Raw genomic sequence first — 23,525 nt, forward strand, 5'->3', positions numbered from 1 at the left:
CCCCATACTGGGAATGTGCCCACAACTGAGTCCATGGCCTTGACCCTTCAGTCCGCAGGCGTCGGCTCTATCCACTGAGCCAAACCAGTTAGGGCAAAACTTAGTAACATTTTAAGAACTCACCAATGTTAGCACAAAGCATTGAAATAAAAACAATGTTTAATAAAATAAAGAGAAATTATAAGCACATACTTGTGAAGATACTGGATTAAGTTTCACATGGTTGCATTTGCACTAAACTATAACAATATACCACCAAAATACTCAATGAAATACCAAGGTAAAATTGTAGAGACCTTTATAAATTAATTTTCATTAGAATTTATAACCAGAAATTTTAGCAACTTAAAATATTTTCATAAATATAGTGATATTTCAAGTAGTTGAAATTGATGTGTAAAATATAAAAGCTACAGTTCTAATGTCAACACATTCTGCACTCACCTGATGTTTGACAATTTGTCCTAATGCCAGATTCAAATCCACTTGGCATTTACCAAATAGTTTCAGGTAGCTGCTGCTTCCTGGTAAGGCTTTGGTTTGAAGTCGGTTCGAAAGTTCCAGTTCAATCAACCCAGTTTCAAATCTCACAGCTCTCATTGATGGAGTTGTAGCTGTGACTTGAATACCCTAGCAGATTAAATGTCAGAAGAAAAAAGGACTCTTAAGTCAACAATGTCCACCCACTCCAATGAAACCTTTCGATACAATAAAATGGAATGTTTTAAAACACACATACGATGTCTAATAAACTGATAAAACAGCCAACATTCTTTAATTTCTCATTAGTAGGGACTCTCTTTAGTTAGTAAATTTCATTTCAGTATTTTGTATTAAAAATCTAGACTGTTCATGGGCTAATTATAAATACATTATAATTAAATAAGTATTTGGTAAGAATAATTTTATTTTTAAGAACACTAATGTCTTAAATATTGGAAATATGAAGGTTTCTATCAAGGTATTACTGCTAATTGAACAAGTGCACAAAATATTTCTTGCTGGTTGATCTAAACATTCTGCATGGAAGGACATCCAAGGCTCTTTAAAATGCAGAAATATGTGCACACTGAAAAAATGCAAATAGGAAAAGGCCCTAGATCAGTGGTCGGCAAACTCATTAGTCAACAGAGCCAAATGTCAACAGTACGACAATTGAAATTTCTTTTGAGAGCCAAATTTTTTAAACTTAAATTATATATGTAGGTACATTGTTATTAACTAAATTAGGGTACTCCTAAGACTTAGGAAGAGCCATACTCAAGGGGCCAAAGAGCTGCATGTGGCTCGCGAGCCGCAGTTTGCCGACCACTGCCCTAGATTATAGTCAAACAATTATAAAGCATTTTCTTTTTCTTTTTTTAAATATATTTTATTGATTTTTTACAGAGAGGAAGGGAGAAAGAGAGCTAGAAACATCGATGAGAGAGAAACATCGATCAGCTGCCTCCTGCACATCTCCCACTGGGGATGTGCCCGCAACCAAGGTACATGCCCTTGACCGGAATCAAACCTGGGACCTTTCAGTCCGCAGGCCAACGCTCTATCCACTGAGCCAAACCGGCTTCAGCATAAAGCATTTTCTTCAGTGGCTATACTTCATTTCTATTCTCTAGCTAGCATATTTATGTCTCATATGAATTTTCCATAAAAAGCACGCATTAATTAATTTGAAAAATCCTTCTAAGAGTAACATTCTTATTGCTATGTCACCTTAAACTGCAAGTTTAGGGAATAGAGTAGAATCTTAGGCTTCTCTCCATCCGCTGTCCCATCGTGTTCATTCCAGAGAGGAATTGGCTGCTCCCCGCCTAAAAGAGGTTAAAAAATTGAGAGATTAGGATAATTTCTTTAAAAGAAAAATTTTCTATTTTGTGCATTAAAACAACAACAACACATAAAACATTTTCTTTTGACTGAGCATTAAACCAATCTTTTTAGCAGGTTACTTTAACTGAGGCAGATGTATATAAGCCAGGGATAATGCTACTTCCATAGACACTTCTTAAGCACATTTTATAAGGACTAAATTAAAACATTATCTGAATAATAAAACCAAATGTGATTATACATGCCAAAAAATGTATTTGAGGCAAAAAAGTAAACTGGACTAATTTCTTCAATCAAAAATGTGAACTTTGTTGTTTATATTTTGACTAGTGGCCTGGTGCATGAAATTCATGCACATTAAAAGGGAATTAATTAGAGGAAATATTTTAATATTGCTATTTGCCCTTTCTCTATAATAGAAGTGTCAGAGATGAAATAAAATTAGTAAAAATCTTCCTCCTGCAGGACCCAGAGTCAAGTCCCTGCCCACCTGTGTGCACCTCAAAATTGCCTGAGACCCAGACCCAGCCGGCCCCACCCCCAACAAGCCCTGCTGGGTGGAGGGGGGCACAACCTCAGGTCCCCCAGCCTGGGGCAGGGGGCACAGCCTGAGATCCCCATAAAGCCCCACTGGGCTGAAGGCACGGCCTCAGGTCCCCCGGCCAGGTGATGGGGTGGGGGGTGCGGCCTGAAGTCCTCCGGACTGGTGCCAGGGCGGGGGGCACAGCCTGAGGTCCCCCTTCAAACCCGCCGGGTGGGGGGCGCGGCCTGAGGTCCCCTGTCAAGCCCCTCTGGGCCGGGGGTGTGGCTTCAGGTCCCCCAGACCAGCGCTACACAGCCTTAGGTCCCTGCTGATCGCTCATTATTGTAACCCCGCCTCTGCTGTGGGCCCGCCATCTTGTGTAATGGGAACCCTGCCTCCGCTGTGGGCGCGGCCATCTTATGATAGCATGATGGAGTGATAGTCAATTTCCATACTGCCTCTTTATTATATAGGATGTGCAAAAGAAAAAATAAAGGTGGAGAAATGAAAAATAAGGTAATACACATTAACAATAAAGAGTGTGACAACAAAGATTATTGTGTTAAGTTTTTTAAATGAGTACAGGACACCTTGGAGGTTAAGTTCCTATTAATAGACCATTTGTTGCCCAGGCAATGTGGTACACTCAGGGAATAACGTTCTAATATTTTAATATATAACTTCTATATCTACTTGTCTTTCCTTTTATGAACTTCTTTGCATGCTTATTTTTCCAATATCCTATCTTAAAATGGTCCACCTTTCTGTTTGTATGTTGAGTTCATCATCCGCCCAGAGAGCATACAGATGGGATGGAAGTTTTTTCCTATTAAGGACCATAGATGCATCAAAAGAGCCAAGAAGCAAACAGATTGCCCTAGCCAGTTTGGCTTGGTGGATAGAGCATCGACTTGGGTACTGAAGGGTCCCAGGTTCAATTCCGGTCAAAGGCACATGCCCAGGTTGCAGGCTCGATCCCCAGTAGGGGGCATGCAGGAGGCAGCCAATCAATGATTCTCTCTCATCATCGATGTTTCTATCTCTCTCTCCCTCTCTCTTCCTCTCTGAAATCAATTTAAAAAAAAAAACTGTTAAAGAAAAAAAACAGATGAAAGAGCAGTTTTTGTTTGCTTAAGATAAAAATGTAATATTTTATGGGCTTTCTTTTTTTTTAAGAACTCTTGCACTTGTAACAATATGGATGGATGTTGAGGGTATTATGCTAAGTGAGTAAGTCAACCAGATCACTTAAATGAGGAATCTAAAAAAACAACAACTCACAAATACAGTAAACAGACTGGTTTGTAGCTACAGGGGAAGAGAGTTGGGGGGTGGGCAAAATGGGTGAAGGAGGGCAAAGGTACACACTTCCAGATATAAAATAACTAAGTCCTGGGGATGTAATGTACAGCATGGTGACTTTAGTCAATAATATTGTACTGCATATTTGAAAGTTTCCAAGAGAGTAAATCTTAAAAGTTCTCATCATAAGAAAAACAATGAAAATTTTGTATGATGATAAAGGGTAACTAGATTAATTATGGTCATCATTTCATAGTGTTATAAATATCAAATTATGTTATACTTCTGAAACGAATATAATGTTATATGTCAATTTTACCTCAAAAAAAAGTCTATTCATAAAAATTCTACTTGTCTTGTGTTGATCTATCACTATCTTGAATATGTTTTATCTGGTGCCTGAAAAAATTTCTTAAAATTTAAAAGCAAATGCTCCACCTCTTACAAAATGTACTACATAATCATTTTAGTTTATAGAAATATAGGAAACACTATTATGTTAGTCACATTAACTCCACAGTTCTTTACCTCATTATAAATTAAATTTATAGATGTGGTCCAGCTATTATTTTGACATGATTATATTCATACTGGAAATATTCAGCCTCAAGAACAATTATACAGAGTCAACTTGTTTTCTACCCTAACTCCTCTTAATACTTCATCTTGTGAAATAAAATTCAATTGAACATTTTAAAAATCAAACATGTATTTCTTATTAAAATGTAAAGCTGTGATTAAGAAGCTCAATAGTAATCTATTCTTGAGAGATAGTAAAAATGTATGGGTTGTTATAAACAATTTACCATGTAGCCAGCATATAATCACCATCGGGAATAGAATAAGGTGGCAATCTTAATATTGATCTAAATTTTGTTCCTAAATGACTAAGATTGGTTTGGTCAATAGACATACAAAAAGTTCTCTCTCTCTCTCTCTCTCTCTCTCTCTCTCTCTCTCTCTCTTTCTCTCTCTCTCTTTCTTAAAGTAAGCATAAAGAAGCTTTGTGAAGTTTATAAATCATGAATGTATGTGTTACATACGAGAAAAGTAATAAGCAAAAGAACCTGTAGGCTGTAAAGCCAGAAAAGGCACACCTTGTTTATAGGGAGTCACTCAATAATTATATCCAAAGGACATGCTCAATGCTCATATCACGGACCCATAGGCCATGCAGTCCACGAGAACAAAACCTGCTGCTACATGCTCTGTACTATAAAGTGCCATATCAGCTCACCAGAGACTTTTTGTATCACTTCATTAACTTCCTTCATGAACACTTTCTGGACAAACACCAAGTGGTTTAGTAGATCAGTTGTGAGATTATGTTCAAAAGAACCAACCTGCCAAACAAAATTAGAGTATTAGGCTGACACGACTGACTGACTTAGTTTTAAATACATTTTTGCTCACATAAGTAATCCCAAACTCTGTGGACAATTATCTACATACTATTTGAAATCAATACTTTGAAGAAGGATTAAAAATATTCAGATTCTCCAATAATTTACTGGTCTGGCTATTACAGGCCATTCCCTCAGTTAAAAGAAATAAGTTAACAGTAGCCAATAGGAATAAATCATTTGAAAATGAATGGAAATTATAATTTAATTATGTAATCTGATAATTTTAAAATTAAAATTTTATCTATATTAATATTTATTTTTATTGCCACTGTTGTATTGTTGGAACCATAAATAAATGTCATTATAACAAAACTAGAGGCTCAGTGCACAAAAATTTGTGCCCCGGGGGAAGGGGAGTTCCTCAGCCCAGCCTGTGCCCTCTCACAGTCTGGGACCCCTCAGGAAATGACCAACTGCTGGCTTAGGCCTGCTCCTCGGGGGATTTGGCCTAAGATGGCAATCAGACATCCCTCTGGAAGCCCGGCAGCCCTCAGGGGATGTCCACTTGCCAGCAGGGAGCAGACCTAAGCTGCAGTTGGACATCCTTAGCGCTGCTGAGGAGGCAGGAAAGGCTCCCACCACCACCGCTGTACTGGCAGCCATCAGCCTGGCTTGTGGCTGAGCAGAGCTCCCCCCTGTGAGAGCGCACTGACCACCAGAGGGCAGCTCCTGCATTGAGCATCTGCCCCCTGGTGGTCAGTGTGTGTCATAGTGACCAGTCATTCCCAGTCTTTCTGCTGTTAAGGTCAGTTTGCATATTACCCTTTTACTATATAGGATAGAGGCCTGGTGCACGGGCGGGGGCCAGCTGGTTTGTCCTGAAGGGTGTCCCGGATCAGGGTGGGGGTCCTGCTTGGGTGCCTGGCCAGCCTGGATGAGGGGATGATGGCTGTTTTCAGGCTGGCTACACCCCCTTCAGGGTGGTGGTCCCCACTGGGGTGCCTGGCCAGTCTGAGTGAGAAGCTGAGGGCTGTTTTCAGGCTGGCGGGCGACTAAAGCTCCCAACCTCTCCTTTTTTTCTTTTTTTTTTTAATTCTGGGATTTATTTACCTTCTATAGCTGTCACTGGAGCTGAAAGCCGGCTTTAGCCCTGAGGCCCGGCTCCAGCTCTGAGACCTCGGCTGCTGAAAGCAGGTATCTGGGATTTGTTTAGCTTCTATAATTAAAAGACTGTTGCGGTCCTGCTCGCTGAGGCCTGGCTGACTGAAAGCAGGTATCTGCGGTTTGTTTAGCTTCTATAATTGAAACATAGTTTCGGAGCTGTTGCTTTCAGAGCTCAGAGCCGGGCTGCAGCAGGCAGGGAACCTTGGCTTCCTCCTTCACTGGAGCAAGCAAGCCTCCTGCTTGCTTCAGGTGCATGGCTGCCGGCCACCATCTTGGTTGGCAGTTAATTTGCATATCACCCTGATTAGCCAATGGGAAGTGTATCAGAGGTACGGTTAATTACCCTATTTGTATTTTATTAGATTAGATGAACCATGAAAATATTGCAGAGATGGATGTGAAACCCAGTGTAAGAAATAATGAGGTCAAAGATGACTAATAAAAAAACATGCTTCAGTTAACCTACAGAGGGAGGGACATACACACACATACACATACCAGATTCAGTAGAGAATTCTGTAGAAATAAATGGTTTAACAATTTGTCTTAAAAGTTTGGATCACTACATATTTTGATACACCTAAAACTTGAAGGCCTCTAATTACAGAGTAAGAAAATTAAAAAATAAACTTACTTCTGCCACACAACGTAGATAATTTCCCTGTAAAAAGTACCCTTGTTTTGAAGGCAGTTCATCTATACTCCACACCTGATCTGAATAACTATCATGCTCTTCCATGATGTATTTCCCAGACATAGTAACAGGAGGCAGGTTAAGACTGGCAGAAGGAGGAATAGTAGACATATCTGTGGCAGAAACTTTTGAAGTAAAACGCAACCTGTGATTTGGCAGCTCAAATGTAAACCTGGTCTGTGCACCTATAAGAAAGAAGAAAAGTTATTGTTTGTTCATTCAGGTGCTCACTCACCCATTCATTCCTTACTTTGTTCAAAAATGGTGCCTAAGAAAAGTATATGCATATCCCAAAACCTACATTGAAAGATATGGAAAAAATATTTAAATGTGCTCGTATTTCCTATATTTTCAATATACTGTATGTATGGTTACTATAAAGAGTCAGTCAGTAAGTATTATTAAGCCAGCAAAAATTATTTATTAAGCCTAATAGGTGCCCAACATTGTGTTAGGTGCTAGAAAAACACTTAAAATATTCTTCGTTTCATAGAAGACAAAAAGAAATCACCCTTATTACAGAAGAGTTATAACAAATAGGTGCAAGAAAAATGAATTAAGAAGTAGTAGATGCCTTATTAAAATCAAGCTCTATCACTGACTGTCACGTATACTGTGTAACATATACCCATGTGCTCCTTTCCAACCAACCAAGTCTACTGATAGTGTTCTGTACATTACCAATTTTCTCCACTCAAACAGCATTAAATAGACTATTTTCCCTACATATATAAGTATATAAATATATATACTTGACAAATGGATTATAAAATGTGTACGAAGGAGTACAAACCAAAAATAACCAAGACAACTCCTAAACAAGGAAAAGCCAGGTTATCAATATGATATTGGTGCAAATAGGGCAATGAAACATAACAGAGAACTCTGAAATAGATACCACATACATAAACACTTAATAAATGACAGAACTGGATTATACACCACTGGGGGAAAAACAGATTAGTCAATAGATGATGCTGAGATAACTGGTCGTGCATACTACTCCAGACACCAAATTAAAGAAAAATAATAATCATTTCCATATAGATTAAGAAGTATATAAAAAGTAAACCTTTAAAACATTTACTAAAAAATATAGAATATTTTCATGATCCTGGAAGGAAAAGAATTTCTTGAAGACATAAAAGATAGAGCCCAGTTGGTGTGGTTCAGTTGGTTGAGCATAGTCCCATGTACAAAGAGGTCACCAATTCGATTCCAGGTTAGGACACAGGTCGGCGGGGGAAGATGGTGGAAGGGGAGTTGCAGGCTGGATCATGCAGGAGCATGGAGCATGCAGGAGGCAGCTGATGAATATTTTGTTTCTCCCTCTCTCCCTCTCTCCCTCCTTCCCTCCCTCCCTCCTTCATTTCCACTCTCTAAAAATCAATGGAAAAAATACTCTTGGGTGAGGATTAACAAAAAACAATTTAAAAATGCACATGATAGAGGAAAATATTGGTAAATTCAATGACAATAAAGTATCTATTGATCAAAAGACAACTCAAAGTGAAATGATAACCCTATGACTGGGTGACAATATATGTTAAACATAAAATATCAAAGATTTTAATATACAAAATATATAAAGAATTAACTGTGAATCTAGAAAAATACAAATGACCCAATGTTAAAATGGGCAAGAAACAAATGAGAATCATCAACAGAAATGTCATGTGAGAAAACATATAAGGGCCTCTTAATAATATAAAAAACCAGTTTCATTAGTAATTGCAGAAATATAAATTAAAACCACAATGAAGTACCATTCCACATTTGCCAGAGATGCAAAAATTTAGGAGTATTGACAGAATGTGGAACAAAGGACACTCTCATCTCACCTGGTGGGGGAGTAAATGCTGGCAGGCACAAGCACTTCAGAAAAGGTTTGTATTTCCCAGTGAGGTGTAGAGGCATTTACCCCAGTCTAGCTGTCCACTCCCAATAACCACCCTTGAGAAACTGTACACCAGGACATGTATATGAGATCAACTGTAATAGCAATGTTGTAAAATGGGCCAAAGATCCATCAATAGCAGAATGGATAAATAAATTGTGATATAATCACTTAATGAACTACTACTGTATTTCAGTGAAAAATGAATAGATGAACTTCAAACAAAATGTATAGCAAAAACAAAATTCCAAGTTAAAAGATATGTTAGTGGGAAGATTCCATGTAAATGGAGTTCAAAACAGGCAACAGCAAATAAACTTTAAGTCACTTATGAGTATCTACATGTACAGTAAGAAAAGCAAAAAACTGGGGACACAAATTCATGACAGTGGTTATCCCCTGCGCAGCCATAGGAATGTTATCTGGTAGTGGTAATCCTTGAAAGAGACTTCAAAGTATTGGTATTTTCTAATTCTTAAATGTGTAACAGACATTATTCTTTAAACTGTGTGCATATAATTTAAACTTATATATGACACATTTCAGGATAAAAATGTAACAGCAAAGCATTTTTGGTCAGCATATATGAGGATCACAAAATCTTATAGAAGTAGCTGTTTTGAAGAAGTCAAATTACTTTTAATTTGAGCTAAAGGCGCCCAATCTGAACCTAAACCATGTTATTCAGGCAATACAAAACTGACAGATGTAGAAATTTATTCAACTTAAAGTTTAACTGGAGAAATGGCCTCCATAGTCCAATAAGTCTAAAGAGTTCAGATGAAAGTAGGGTACATGCTTGCTATTAAGGGAGGTGTACTGATAGCTGCTACTTGACTGAGGAATATCACTAATGAAATTTAAAAGTGTTCTGATTAAAATTTTCATATAATATCTATACAACCAAATATATCTTTTCATCAAACAACTGCTAATTATAAAACCAATACTACATTCTGAGACAGAATTTGGAAGCAGACGCTACCTGTCATCCCATGGCTCCGCATCCTGCCCATCTTGTACTCAGCCCGCAGGGAGGGCAGCAGCGCAGCTCCAATGGCAATGCCGTCCAACATGGTGCTGAACTTCAGGACCAGAGGCTTCTTTTCTAAGCCTTCCGGCAGCTGAGGAAATTCATTTGTTTCAATGGGGGTCTGATTAACACTCGTTGGCGTTTTTTCAGAAGGTAGGGGAGTTGCAACATCTTCTTTTACAGGCTGTGCGCTACAAAGCAAAAAATAATAATAATTAAAAAAAACACAATGTCTACCATTTTATTATATAAAATTATTGGAGTTCTTAATAAAAATAGCAAAAATATACTATAAATAGATGTTTTATTTCTAATTCCAGACCATATTGAGACTTCCTAAAAACAGCCATTAAAAATGATGATCCAAAGAAGCAAGCAAAAAGAAATAATCACAATATAAATTGGAATGCTATAACACCAAGGCCATTCATATCATCAATGTAAAACTAATTGGACTTTAGACTCAGGTTTGTCTGCTTCCAAATTCCATGACTTTAGCATTGTGTACTCTACTGTTGCTTGTAAGACTATTACTACTGTGGCCTACTATTGCTACCATTATTAATAACAATAATAACACCAACAGCCACAATAATTGAGTGCTTATCTGTGCCAGGTACTGTTTTCAGTGCTTCGTGTGTTTTATATCATTTATTCATTGATCGCACAAGCCCTTTGAGTGGACGCTATTATCTCCACTTTGTAAAGGAGGAAATATGGCCAGAAAGTGGTAAAACCAGGACTTGAACTCATTCAGTCTGACTACAGAGTCTGATTTTTCTAACTATTACACTTTCGGGGCAATACATTCTAATAAGGAAAAATTCCTTAGAGTATTTTAAACTAAGGCTTATGTGACACAATCTGGATTCCATATTCCACTGACAGAAGAAACATTCATATTATTACTACTTAGGCAACTTTAGATAGGAATGAATATTACATCAGAATTAAAGATCTAGATAGAACAACTGGAAAAATCACTGCTTTTGGACACCACCAAAAAAAACCCACTAATTTTTTTTTACCAGGATGGGAAAAATAATAAGAACATATTTTTATCTTTTACTTATCATATATTTATTAGTTATTCATTAGTTATAGCTTTGGAGAGCAGTGATACAGACCCATGAATAAGGGCTCCAGACACAGGGAATAAAGGGTAACATGCCAAGGTCCAAATTATTGCCTTTTAAAACATTTGTATGGTATGATCATACACTGCCTTGAACCACGTACAGAAAGGACAGCACAAAACCATGAATGGCACATAAATGGGCACTGAAGCTTTTGAAATCTATGCAGTCATAAATTTCAATGAGTTAAGAGTAAACAAGAATTGATACATTCCTAGAATTTGCCAATTGGCTCTTTATTAATACCTCTTATGCTGCCCACATATCTCTAGGGCTCTTAAGCTTTATTGATGCCCAATGGAACACTGACAATGGCACTTGTGACATATAATATCCAGTACTACCTACCATCATGCTTGGTTACTTTCCACCTGCCCCTGTGTCTATCATGGTCAATGCTCAGTCTTCTTCCACATTGCTGTTCACACAGCAAAGAATTGTAGAGAATGACAAAACTCGATGGAATAACTTACAGTGTAGAAGGTTGTCTGATGAGGTCTGAGATCTGCTTCGACAGCTGGTGAGAACTCCGAACCATCATGCTATGTAAGGTGGCGGGGTGCTGTGGAATGTTGATGCTGATAGCTCCGACTTTGAACACGGCAGCGTTGTTCGTCTTCAACCCTCTCTGGGCACTGTAGAGGGCCTGGGACTTGGCGATACTGCATTTTACTACAGTTCTAGCAACAGGAAAGGAAGACTATTAAAATATAGCCAAGTAAAGATAAATTTTGAAAAGTAGTAGTATTGAGAGCAAGACAAGTGCTTTTAAGTTACTCATTGAACTAAACACATTAATATTTTTTTCATGTGTTTAAATCATACATTGAATAAGTATTCTATAAATATTGAAATACATTTATTTTACAATGTTTGCTAGACACACCAAATATTCTATTTTAATACAGACTTTATAGAAGAACATATGTCTGGGATCTTGTGTAAGTAAAAGCATGAACACTGACACATTACATACATGCAACACAAAATTTCATTTTCACTTTTTTTCTCCATTCAGAACTCCACTATTCTCCTCCAACTTATTTTAGTATCTATACAACCACTAAGAAAGCACAAACACTGAATATGAAAAGATAAAAATGCAATATACTTCCTAAAATCGAAACAAATTAATAATCATCTAATATATTAAAGTATACTAAGAGAAATTAACAGGAAGGAAGAAATTAACTTGAATTTTCTATTTTCAGTGAGTAACAAAGAAATGACAGAAGTCCAATTCATAACAAGTAACTACTACTTATTTAAAAACTGCTACGCTTTACTGATATAGACATAAAGCAGAAATATTCTCTCTCTTGATCTCTCATGCTCTCTTTCCCGTGGCTAGAACAGTCCCCTGAATGTGATAAGCACTCACTGAATCTTGTGAAATGAATAAGCAGAAAGAAGTACAGCAGAAGAATGGCTCTCAACACGGCAACTATGGAATTACTCAGATAGCATGTGATAGGTCACATGTGCAGAAACCATGACAAAGCAGTCTTTGGCATACAATGGAAAGGTACCTGTCAATGAACTGCACCAGGAAAGGCCCAGATAGTAAAAATATGGCCTCTAACATAAATGCTATCTTTCAAATGAGCAAAGGATTCTTGAAAAATAAATAGATTTAGCAAAGCACTCAGTGATGAAAGGGAAACAATAAATCCTCTTCAGCTACTATGACTACTAAAGTGGACTTACTGGTAGTTTTTTTTTTTTCCAATACCTATTAAAATGGCATTAATATGGAAGAGTGATTTCTAGAAAACAATAATTTCTCTAATTTAAAATTAGTGAATTTATTCTTTTTTAGTACTTCTAATTGGCTGATAAAGAGATAAAGATCACATTAATCTCAACGAAGGGCTGGTAATTGATATTTTGTCTATGGCCTGTTATCATTACGCAATGAAACAAATCTCACCAAGTATGATAATCTTACCAGCATGGAACTTAATATACAGATTCAAATATTTATTCAGCATATTCAAATTTTACAGAAAATGCCCAAAGAAATAACCAGTGCTAAGTAACACATTAATTTGTCACAGTGATAAGACTCATGTGATGAATATTTTTAAATATAGCACTCAATATAGCTCACTACTACAAAATATCAGATATACATGAGTCAAATCAAGGCAATCAAAATACAGAAGCACATATAGAAAAGTCATATATAAAATCTGTCAACAGAGCAATAAACGCTCCTCATCTTAAAACAGGACCATAAGGTTGAGATGTGTAGATATTTTCAATGTTAGTTTTAATAATTATTTTTGCAATTAGTGAAAAATCTTTTGCAAAGTGAAACACTTTGGCTTCTACTATCACGTCAAACATTAATAAGGATATGTTATAATATAAATTTTGACAGTAACATGTCTAAAAAGAGCACAAGCAATGCACACCTACAGTGCTACAATCGTTCAACAACAAAGCAAAAAGGTAGCCGTTACCTGTGTGTTTGCTGAATACCAGTAAGCTTTAATTTACAAAAGGGTCTATGTTAAAACTACAAAATAATAATAACTACATACATTCATAGCCATGCAGATAACATTATCCTTAAAACTATTCAGTGCTATGTTAATCACAAAGCCCATGAAAAAGAATAATATGACATACAGAAACTCTTGTTTGGCTGTGCTTGTAGGAGATGTAGGAAAATCCTCCAGTCTACAGATGAAGATTCAAGAGGAAGCAGGAAACAAAAAGGAAGCAGATAAGCATTCGTGCATAAATCAGTTACAACATGACCGATCATCTGGAAAGCTTTTCTTATTTCCCACTTTTACAATTTTCCTTCAAAGAACCTTTTAAACTACTTTTTTAGTTCTTTTTCCTTTTCTTTGAAATTGGAAATAAAAAGCCAAAGAATAAGTCCAGGAACACTTAACACTACTACAATCTAGCAGTGAGTAATAACTTTTATTTTTCAAATATAAAAGTTAAGGGATCTTTCCTATTTTTTTTTCCTAAAGGCTATCTAATACTTAGAAAGTCTGTTCGATAAATATGCTTTTGCAAGTTTAGTGACTATTTATGCCCTTCTCTTAAAACAGCGGTTGTCAACCTGTGGGTCACGACCCCTTTGGCGGTCGAACGACCCTTTCACAGGGGTCGCCTAAGACCATCCTGCATATCAGATGTTCACATTACGATTCATAACAGTAGCAACATTACAGTTATGAAGTAGCAACGAACATAATTTTATGGTTGGGTCACAACATGAGGAACTGTATTTAAAGGGCCAGAAGGTTGAGAACCACTGTCTTAAAAGCTAATAGAAAATAGAGACAAGGGATCCAATAGGACAGTAAATAAAACATATAGGACATGTAAAGAAATTTGTTTTACTTTCTGAATAGGTTGGTGAGCATGGTACTTTAATTTCGTCAACAGGGGATGTGGAGCCTGAGGTCTGTGAGGACTGTCTACAGAAGCAACATGGCGAGGTGCCAGAACGCGGGATTCAGGCCTCTCTTCCTTCTTACTATACCATTTGAAGCATTTTAGGCAAACACTTTGATCTTTCTGAATCTTAATTTATTGTTCCCTAAGGGGGATAAAGCCACCCTAGGTCACAGAATTGTAAAGTAATTTCTATGAAACTCCACAGTAGGTGCTTCCTAAGATAACTGTTGTTACATGAGAGCCCCTCTCCCACAGTGAATGACCAGGAAAGATCTTGTCTCTCCCAACTACTGGATTCCCTGGTCTTTTGAAAGACTTCTTAAGAAATACAAACTGGAACATTCAGGCGGCTAAAATAAAATATGTTCTCTTTCATTCCAAGGTTTCAAGTACAAATTCTCCAGCAAGACTTACACATCTATTTCAGAAAATATTCCCCCATACAGCTATCACATTATCCATGTTTAAAATATTATTAATAGACGTAACTAGCCAATCTATGACTAATGTGTAATTTTTACAATGCTGAACCAAATCCCCTATTTAGTCAGTAATTAACATGATAGAGGCTTTCTAGGACCATTGTAGGATATATATATTTATAACCTTAAAAGCAAATTCTCAAAATCTAACCTAAGCACATTTTGTAATTTTAACATAAAATTGCTCCATTGGAAGGAAATTAGGAATGAAGGTCTATAATCCCAAATTGTTTGAACCAAGTAAGTGGTTTAATGTATTGATAATAGATGAGACTATCATGTGTAAAGGTAATAATTCTAAACAGATTCAAGAATAGAACTTATAAGGAAAAGGACAGAGTCAAAAGAAAAGTGATATGGATTGTCATCCTATATAATAAAAGCCTAATATGCTAAGTGTCTGGTCGTCTGGTCATCCATTCAACCAATCAAAGCATAATATGCTAATGATATGCTAAGGCCACTCAACCACTTGCTATGACATGCACTAACCACCAGGGAGCAGATGCTCCGACTGGTAGGTTAGCTTGCTGCTGGGGTCCGGCCGATCGGGACTGAGTGAGACGGGCCAGACATGCCCTGGAGCCCTCGTACGGTCCTTCCCTAGCCCTATTGTGGGTGGATGGATGGGAAGTAATCAACCAAAGACCATCCTATATAATAAAAGGATAATATGCAAATCGACCAAATGATGGAACGACTGGTTGCTATGACACGCACTGACCACCAGGGGACAGACACTCAACACAGGAGCTGCCCCCTGGTGGTCAGTGTGCTCCCACAGGGGGAGCGCTGCTCAGCCAGAAGCCCAGCTCACAACTGGCAAGCGCAGCAGCAGTGGCAGGAGCTTCTCCCACCTCCGTGGCAGCGCTAAGGATGTCTGACCGCCAACTTAGGCCTGCTCTCCAGAGGGTGTGGGCTTAAGCCATCAGTCGGACATCCCCCAAGGGCTCCCAAACTGCAAGAGGGCACAGGCGGGCTGAAGGTCCCCATCCCACCCCCCACCCTGAGTGCATGAATTTTTGTGCACCGGGCCTCTAGTTGTCACTATAAGAAGCTTACCTATACTATTAGAAGGGTCTCTAAGGCATTACAGTTTAAATGCAAAAATGGCAAGAGGAAGTTTTAAAACCCAACATGAATATGGGTAATGATTGCTTAACATAAAACCAAGACAGTCTATATCCTTTGACTATAATTTTGTTTTATTTAACTATTTGAATTGTGCCAGCTTTTGCATATCTTATGTTTAACCAAAATTTGCACTAGTGATCATTTTTCTTGATACATAATCTTACAATGTCCCAGGAGTCTACTTTTAAAGAGGGGTGAAGGAGGTAGTAAAACCACTTTCAGAAAGGCAAAATCACTTTTCTAAAACATTTCATTGTGTGATATTCTTAATGACAGAAATCATAATATCTGAAACATTAAGTATATAAATTTCAAAATTCAGCAAGTGTGGGATTTATCCAATGAATTTTAAGTTTCCTATAAACTATAACAAACAAATTTAAGAATAAAAATCAATACACTTACTGTATATTTGGTGTGATCCCTTCAAGCAGCACAATATTAACCCCACCAATATGTGCAGTGGCACATGTCTCAGTCATCTTTTGATGTAAAACATCTTAAATGTGATGAAAAATAATTATATGAATTATAATAATTACACTTCATATTAAATTTGCATTTTACTCATAAAATGTTCAGTGACAAAGGATAACTTTAAAGTTACATAAAATTTAAACTATATTTTGAAACTACTTTTTAAAATTTCCTTGACGTTTTATTTCTGTGTTCATGTATACATATATGTATATAATATGTTAAAATTGGAATAATGCTAAATATTCAGTTTAACATGCCAATCATGCAGTACAGAGTCTAAAGGGCATTAAATAGCCTAATGACATTTTAAATCTCAGAAGTAATACTTAGTGCAGAACATTTGGAAATTTTTATAAAACAAAAATAGGAAAAAGAAACTACATAAATTAGCTCTCTGATCTACCTGGAAGTTTGGTTTTCTAGAACTGCCAAGCAGGAATTGGGGAGATGGAGTCAGTTCTCAGAAAAGCATCAGCAATATGGGAACGTGCCATACCTTTCATCTTCTCCTTCAGTGTGAAGCTGCCATGAATCCTCTTCAGCTCAGACTCCATTGTGAGCCCACCAATGTCCGCCTCCAGGTGTGTGCGGTTCACCATGCCGATCCCGAACACAATCAGGGTGACGTGCTGGGGCTCCGCTGTCACCAAGCTGCGCTTCCTCTGCGTTTTTGTCACACTGTTATTGTCCTGTTCATTCTCAAACACCACTTTACAGGTTGGCTCTGTCGGGCTCCGAACGCCTTCATAAGTAAACAGAAACACACAAGTTTAGACATGAAAACTGTGGAATGAAAGGACACTTATTTCTCTTTCCTTCCTTTTCCTGACCGGCTCTCCTCCTCCTCTTCCCTATCAAAATGACTTTTAAAGTATTTCTACATCTTCCCGTGGCCACACTGAAAGCAAACAGTTATTGACAGCAGGTGTGTGTGGCTCTACCGGAGCACCTTGCACAAGGTTAGAGAGGGTGGGAAATGGGGCACAGGAGTTCTGACCACATGACTATTCTCTCCTGACTGCCAACTGCTGTGCATCTCAATTATCCACTCATCACATGAAAAAAACCTCATGAGCCCTAGCCAGTTTGGCTCAGTGATAGAGCATCAGCCTGGGGACCAAAGAGTCCCGGGTTTGATTCTGATCAGGGCCATGTACCTTGGTTGCAGGCTCCTCCCTGGCCCAGGCCCTGGTCAGGGCACGTGCAGGAGACAACCAATGGATGTGTCTCTCTCACATGGATGTTCCTCTCTGTCTTTCCCTCTCTCTTCCACTCTCTCTAAAAGATCAATGGAGAAATATCCTCGAGTGAGGATTAACAAAACAAAAAAAGAAAACATCATGAACAACCTAAAGCCTTTCTTAATATGTTTGCAATTCTAAACAGCAATTTAAAAAATATGAAACATCCATTACCTGCTGGTCCAAATGCGTCTGAAGATTTTTCCAGTATTCCTGTTGGATCAGAGATGAGAGAATAGAAGTTCAGCAGTTTGTACATGTTCTGCCAGCACTCGGCAGAGGGTTCACTCTGCTCTGACACGGTAATGGAGTCAGAGTCATCCATGGGGATCGCCATGTGATCCACCACGTCCTTGGAGCCTTTCCTAGACACTTTGGAGGTTCTTCTCTCAGATCTTCCCAATGAGTTTTTGTTTCGAGATTCCTTTTTGTTATTCTCAGGGTTGGTCCGTTTGTTCTTTGCATTATTTACTCTGGTGCCACCGTTAAGACTTCCTCTGGAACTGCGGCTGAAGTCAGAGGAGCGGAAATCCCGATGTTTTCTGGTTCTAAAGGTAGGTGTTGGTGAAGCTGATCCAGCTGTGTATCTGCTCAGTTTAATGTCAGTCTGAGTCGCTTTGATGTCATCTATCATTGTACTGAACTGATGAATGAGACGAACCAAAGCCATGTCCACGTGCTGGCTTATAGACTGACAGGAAATGGTGAAGTTGCAGTGGAAGGTATTGTAGTAACGCTTGTTAAGATCATGGAAAGAAAGAGCATTGGTGGAGTTCTGAGGGGTGCACACAGACTTTTCCATCATGACTGCACTGATGCTAAAGGTTTCCAACATTAATGCCGGTTTGAACTCAAGTGGAGGAAGATTTACATGCCCTTGCCTAAAAATGTGAAAATAAATGACAAGGTTTTTATTTCCTCTTTTCTAGACTGTATAATCTTTATTAATTTATTAGCAAAATAATCTCCAAGATAATATGTTTATAAGTCATTTAAATACTTTTCAGCATGAAATCAAGTTTACTTTTTTCACTAAGTCAACTTTTTATAAGTTGACTAGTCAAAATTAGCCTTATGTTAATGATTTCAGTGAAGAGATAAAACAATTTTTCTTGCCAACGATGTTACACCACACTGATGATTCCAATGTGAAGGGATTTGTTATCATAGTTTAAATAACACCAGTTCCCTAACAACATGGTTCAAAATTTACTGTGAACAATTGCATAAAGCACAAACTTGCTGCTAGCTCTTCAGTGCATGAGTCACTACATAAATAACGGACAGGCATCGTGATCAGTGACCAATCATATCACTTTGTCAAAGTCTGTCAGTGATTGGTCAATGAACATTTGTTATGCATTCACACCCAGACAGGGAAGCATATAGTGTGTTGCCTCCTTGTGACATTAAAAAAAAAAAAAAAAAGATTATGATAATCGAACAGGGAATTTACAGCAAGGATAAAAATGCAGCAATAAAACAAAAAAAAATTATAAGGCTGGTAGTGAAATTCAGTTTAATGTAAATGGAGCTATAGAAGAAACAGCTGACCATGGAGATGTTGCCACTTTGCTGTTCTAGAAACTAGATATGCAGCCAAAGGAGCGCAGGGAAGTCACACTTATTGGCATGAAGAGGAAACTGGTTGCAACAAAAAGGATGAGGGCAACCAGGAGGAAGTGATTCTGGCAAAAAAAAAAAAAATACACAGTAAAAGGAACTTGTGACAATGCTACATGACATTAAAATGCAAAGGATAAAATGTTGGAAACTGGTCAATACTTAGTGAAGTAGGACATTTTGCCAAGGCACATAAAAGGTGCTCATTCTTTATTGTGAGTCACATGACAAGAAGGCAAGAACTATTCAAACCACCCTTTGATGAGTTTTACAGAAGGGAATTTAATTTCAAAATATTCTCAATTACAATGTACTAAATATTAGTTTTACTATATTTATGATTTTCTATATATTTATAATAAACAGTAAGAAAGATTTTAATTTTTTGACATTTTGTAAGATCAAAAAACAAAAGTAATCCTAATAATCATTAAGGTTTTTAGCTTGAATAGTCATTGCTTGGTACCACACAATGTGAAAAGCAAGGACTTTCTTAATAGAAAAGACTGCAATTGCCACGTTCCTGTGTCATTAGAAAATCCTCGAATATTTAAACCTAAAACAAACTAAAAGAAGGCTCTATTTATCTACATAGAATTGTCATGAAATTTTTAAAGCCAATTTTGTTAAATTATTTAAAATTTTAAGTAGAGTATTTCAAATGAAAAATATATTTCACTTAGCTCTATGTTAGATACATGTGCATTTTGCTTTCATTTTACCTTGCAAAAGCACAAATTGGATGAAACCAAGCATGTCACAAACAACCTCATATCAGAAAGGCTACGTATGCCCATATTCTATTATTCCCATACACTTTAGCAAGATATACCCAAAGTAAACTTCAAGTTCTCAAAATATTAGACAAATCTTATTAGTAGGCATATTACTTCCTATACAAACGGTGAAGAAACTGAAGAACTATCCATGACAATAAAGAATGATAGTAAAAGATGATTCTTAACTCTCTCCACTCTACATTTGGCATTCCTGTGTCTTTTTTCTGATGGCTAGCCTCTGTATGACCTCTATTTTGTTCCTAATAGAAAATACCACCTGCGACAAGTCAACTCAGAAAGGAGGCCAGGAATAAATTCTAAATAAAAGTACAAAATTAAAATCCATAAGATCATAAAAATTTAACTAGTGCAACAGTAAATAAATTCTACGTGTCTACATCACCACATGTATGTGGCTCACTCTCATGGATGTGCTAACATGGTTCAAAAAGAGGCCTAAAAACAGGCCTCATAACCTGTTAATGTGGCTATTATTTTGGTTAAATGGAAATTGTCTTCTCATTAAGATACTAAAATTAATTTCTCATTACCATGAGAAGGAAGCAAAGTTAAAAACAAATAGGTATTATTACCCTTGTACAAAATTTTACATGAAAACAACAATAACACAAGACACCTTCTTGCCCTTTTGCTTTTTCTCTCCTTGGCTGTGTCTGAGTCCACGATATCTGCTCGGAGACAGTCCAGTGTCCCTGAAAATGAAAGGTGTTCGCCAAAGTACATGCGGTAGCACAGTGGCATCGCATCCTGGGACTGAATCCCTGTGTGACTCAGAAGAGGCTTGAAAACAACCTAAAAGACATAACACATTCATATTGGTGCAATTTATATAATTCATCATTTACTGCAGCGTTTTTTCTTATCCTAACCCAGTTCATGTGTGTAGGGTGAAACACAAAAAGGTCTTCTGTAATAAATATAATCTAATTATACTTAACCTGTTAATGCCTGTGGCCCACTCTCCCACTTGTCTCTGGTCACTTGAGGAACTAAAAAGATTTCAAAGATTTTGCTTTGTACTCTCAATATTTAAGCCATTAAATAAGACTTTCATAATATTTCTTCTTTACCTTATCAAAGCCACAGCCATCTAAGCTCATTACCACATGTGAACTGTTTCAGTAACTCATCTTTTCACCTTGTTTCTCTAATTCAATCCATTTAGCACATTGCTACCCATGTCTAGTTCTTGTCACATTATTTTTCTGCTCTAAAATCTTCAATGGCTCCCTACTGCTCATTCAAAAAAAGTCTTATCATAGCATTGAACACAATAGGGTATGATTAAATTTATCTTTCTAGTCATGATATTTAGCCAATCTATATCTCCAAATAACGTTATCATATGAGATAAACAACTACGCCACTCTTCTGTTTAATGACTATAGGTCAGTGATGGCGAACCTATGACACGCGTGTCAGAGGTGCCACGCGAACTCATTTTTTTGGTTGATTTTTCTTTGTTAAATGGCATTTAAATATATAAAATAAATATCAAAAATATAAGTCTTTGTTTTACTATGGTTGCAAATATCAAAAAATTTCTATATGTGACAAGGCACCAGAGTTAAGTTAGGGTTTTTCAAAATGCTGACAGGCCAAGCTCAAAAGATTCGCCATCACTGCTATAGATGCTTAATTAGCCCATGACCTTTTTGAAAGCTCCTCCTTTTTTGCATGAAGGCTCTGGTAGACAAGCACAGAACAAAGGTTTTCACTAAATTCCAAGGTGAATTAGAGATGCTCCAGCTGCTCAGTGTTGCCTAAGAGGATTTCAACAACTGGGAGGAACAGGCTGGCTCACCTGGGCGTCAGCCAGCTGAACCGCAGGAAAACCTTGGTTGGCTTCTTCTACACCTGCCACATCATCCTGACTCATACTGTGCTGAGAAGGGGTCCCATCCAGAGTGTTCTGGTCACTAGACAAGATGGTGTTGAAATCTGAGGCTGAGGGTATTGTGGGAAGATTGGGCGCAACACCTAACAGGAAAAATGTTCAAGAATGAAATCTAAAGTATTGGAAAATAAAAGGCATAAAGGGGCATGGCAAAGTAAACTTACAAAGCCTGTATGGAACAGTATTACCAGACCATTTAAATTAAAGAGAAAAAAATAGCACTTTTAGGTTATTTTACAGATGTGATTAATAAAAAGTGAAATTAAACTAAAGTTTTAGAAAATATCCGTTGTCCTCATACATGAAGTCTTCATGACAGCCAGCCAGCCCAGAATATATAGACTTCTACATCTGGAAGAGCCTCTACCAACCCCTCAGCTGGACACCCAGAAGCAGAGGTACAGAAAGCAGCTGGGCCACAGAAAGCAGCGACAGGAGGCGGACTATCATGTCCCAAGTAGCACATACAAACTTCCTCCCAATGACATTCCCCAAGGTGGAACGACAATAATTGGCACTTTCTTTCCTCTTCCTCCCTTTCTTTTTAACCTCCAGACAAAGGGCCTCTGATAGACAGGAAATGTTCCTTTCTGGCTCTCCTGAAACTTAAACTCTGTGCAACAGGGAAACCAGCCCCAGCAAAGTGCTGACAGCCGGGCAAACACATTCTTCCATCTTCTTCAGCTAAGGCTGACGCTGAGGACTAAGGTGCAGTTAGAATTCATCACCTGCTCACCACTTCACTCCAGGTTCAAAAATGGTCCACACACCAGCAAGAAAAAGGACTAAGTAGTCATGTGTCAACCACTTCTCATAATTTCGTAATTTCTGTCTGAATAGAATTTACTACATATCCCAATAGCTGTTACAGAGATTAATTTTAGCTGCCTTCGATGACTAGAATCAAAGGCTACCTCACATATTCTTTCTCTTAAAAATTGTTTACTAAAAAACAAACAAACATATATCTAGTAAATTTGAACACACACACACACACACACAAAATACAAGAGGAGAGATGACTCTACTTTTACTTCAGGAGATAGCCACCAATCCTTCCTTGTGAATTCCCTACTGGTCTTCTTGCTACTTATACATATTCTTTTAAAAATTAATAAATTGCCCCGATTTGTTTCTCTCCTTGAGGGCAAGAACCTTACTTTATTCTTCTTAGTACTCCTTTAGATTTAATTAAATATTTAAGTAACCACAGAGAGCATAAGAATGCGAGTTATTATGTCCCAGAGAAATCTGGATAAACTGAAAATACTTTCTGTGTTGTAAGTATACGCTGTTGTAATTATACACTGTATTTTTTATTTACCTCCTTTTTGGTGTTTTGAAATTAAGCCAGCCACATTAAATGGAAGTTTTAAATTATTTAAATTATAAACGCTCTCGCGTTTGACTTTCCCCAGAAACATTGAGTGACTGCTTATGACTCCCTCAGCTGCTAAATTATCAAAGGCAGTTCATAAATGGGTCAATTTCAACTAAAACAATACTTAAGCATTTGAGAT

At 37.5% G+C, this 23,525-nt stretch overlaps 1 protein-coding gene across 1 annotated transcript in view; it reads right to left on the bottom strand.

Annotated features, from left to right (window-relative positions):
• The window catches only part of BLTP1 (bridge-like lipid transfer protein family member 1), a 166,732-nt gene that overhangs the window by 50,351 nt on the left and 92,856 nt on the right, over positions 1–23,525 (bottom strand). The window contains exons 45-56 of the mRNA XM_081091830.1: positions 21,913–22,088; positions 20,725–20,900; positions 17,860–18,566; positions 16,941–17,186; positions 16,370–16,463; positions 13,560–13,610; positions 11,399–11,605; positions 9,742–9,980; positions 6,800–7,044; positions 4,893–4,998; positions 1,714–1,811; positions 445–630 (exon numbers count right to left, since the gene is read on the bottom strand). Of these exons, the coding sequence (XP_080947956.1) occupies positions 445–630; positions 1,714–1,811; positions 4,893–4,998; positions 6,800–7,044; positions 9,742–9,980; positions 11,399–11,605; positions 13,560–13,610; positions 16,370–16,463; positions 16,941–17,186; positions 17,860–18,566; positions 20,725–20,900; positions 21,913–22,088 (2,531 nt within the window). The remainder of the gene's footprint in view (positions 1–444; positions 631–1,713; positions 1,812–4,892; positions 4,999–6,799; positions 7,045–9,741; positions 9,981–11,398; positions 11,606–13,559; positions 13,611–16,369; positions 16,464–16,940; positions 17,187–17,859; positions 18,567–20,724; positions 20,901–21,912; positions 22,089–23,525) is intronic.

Source organism: Myotis nattereri, assembly GCF_964212035.1.
Source record: "Myotis nattereri genome assembly, chromosome: 5".
NCBI lineage: Eukaryota > Metazoa > Chordata > Mammalia > Chiroptera > Vespertilionidae > Myotis > Myotis nattereri.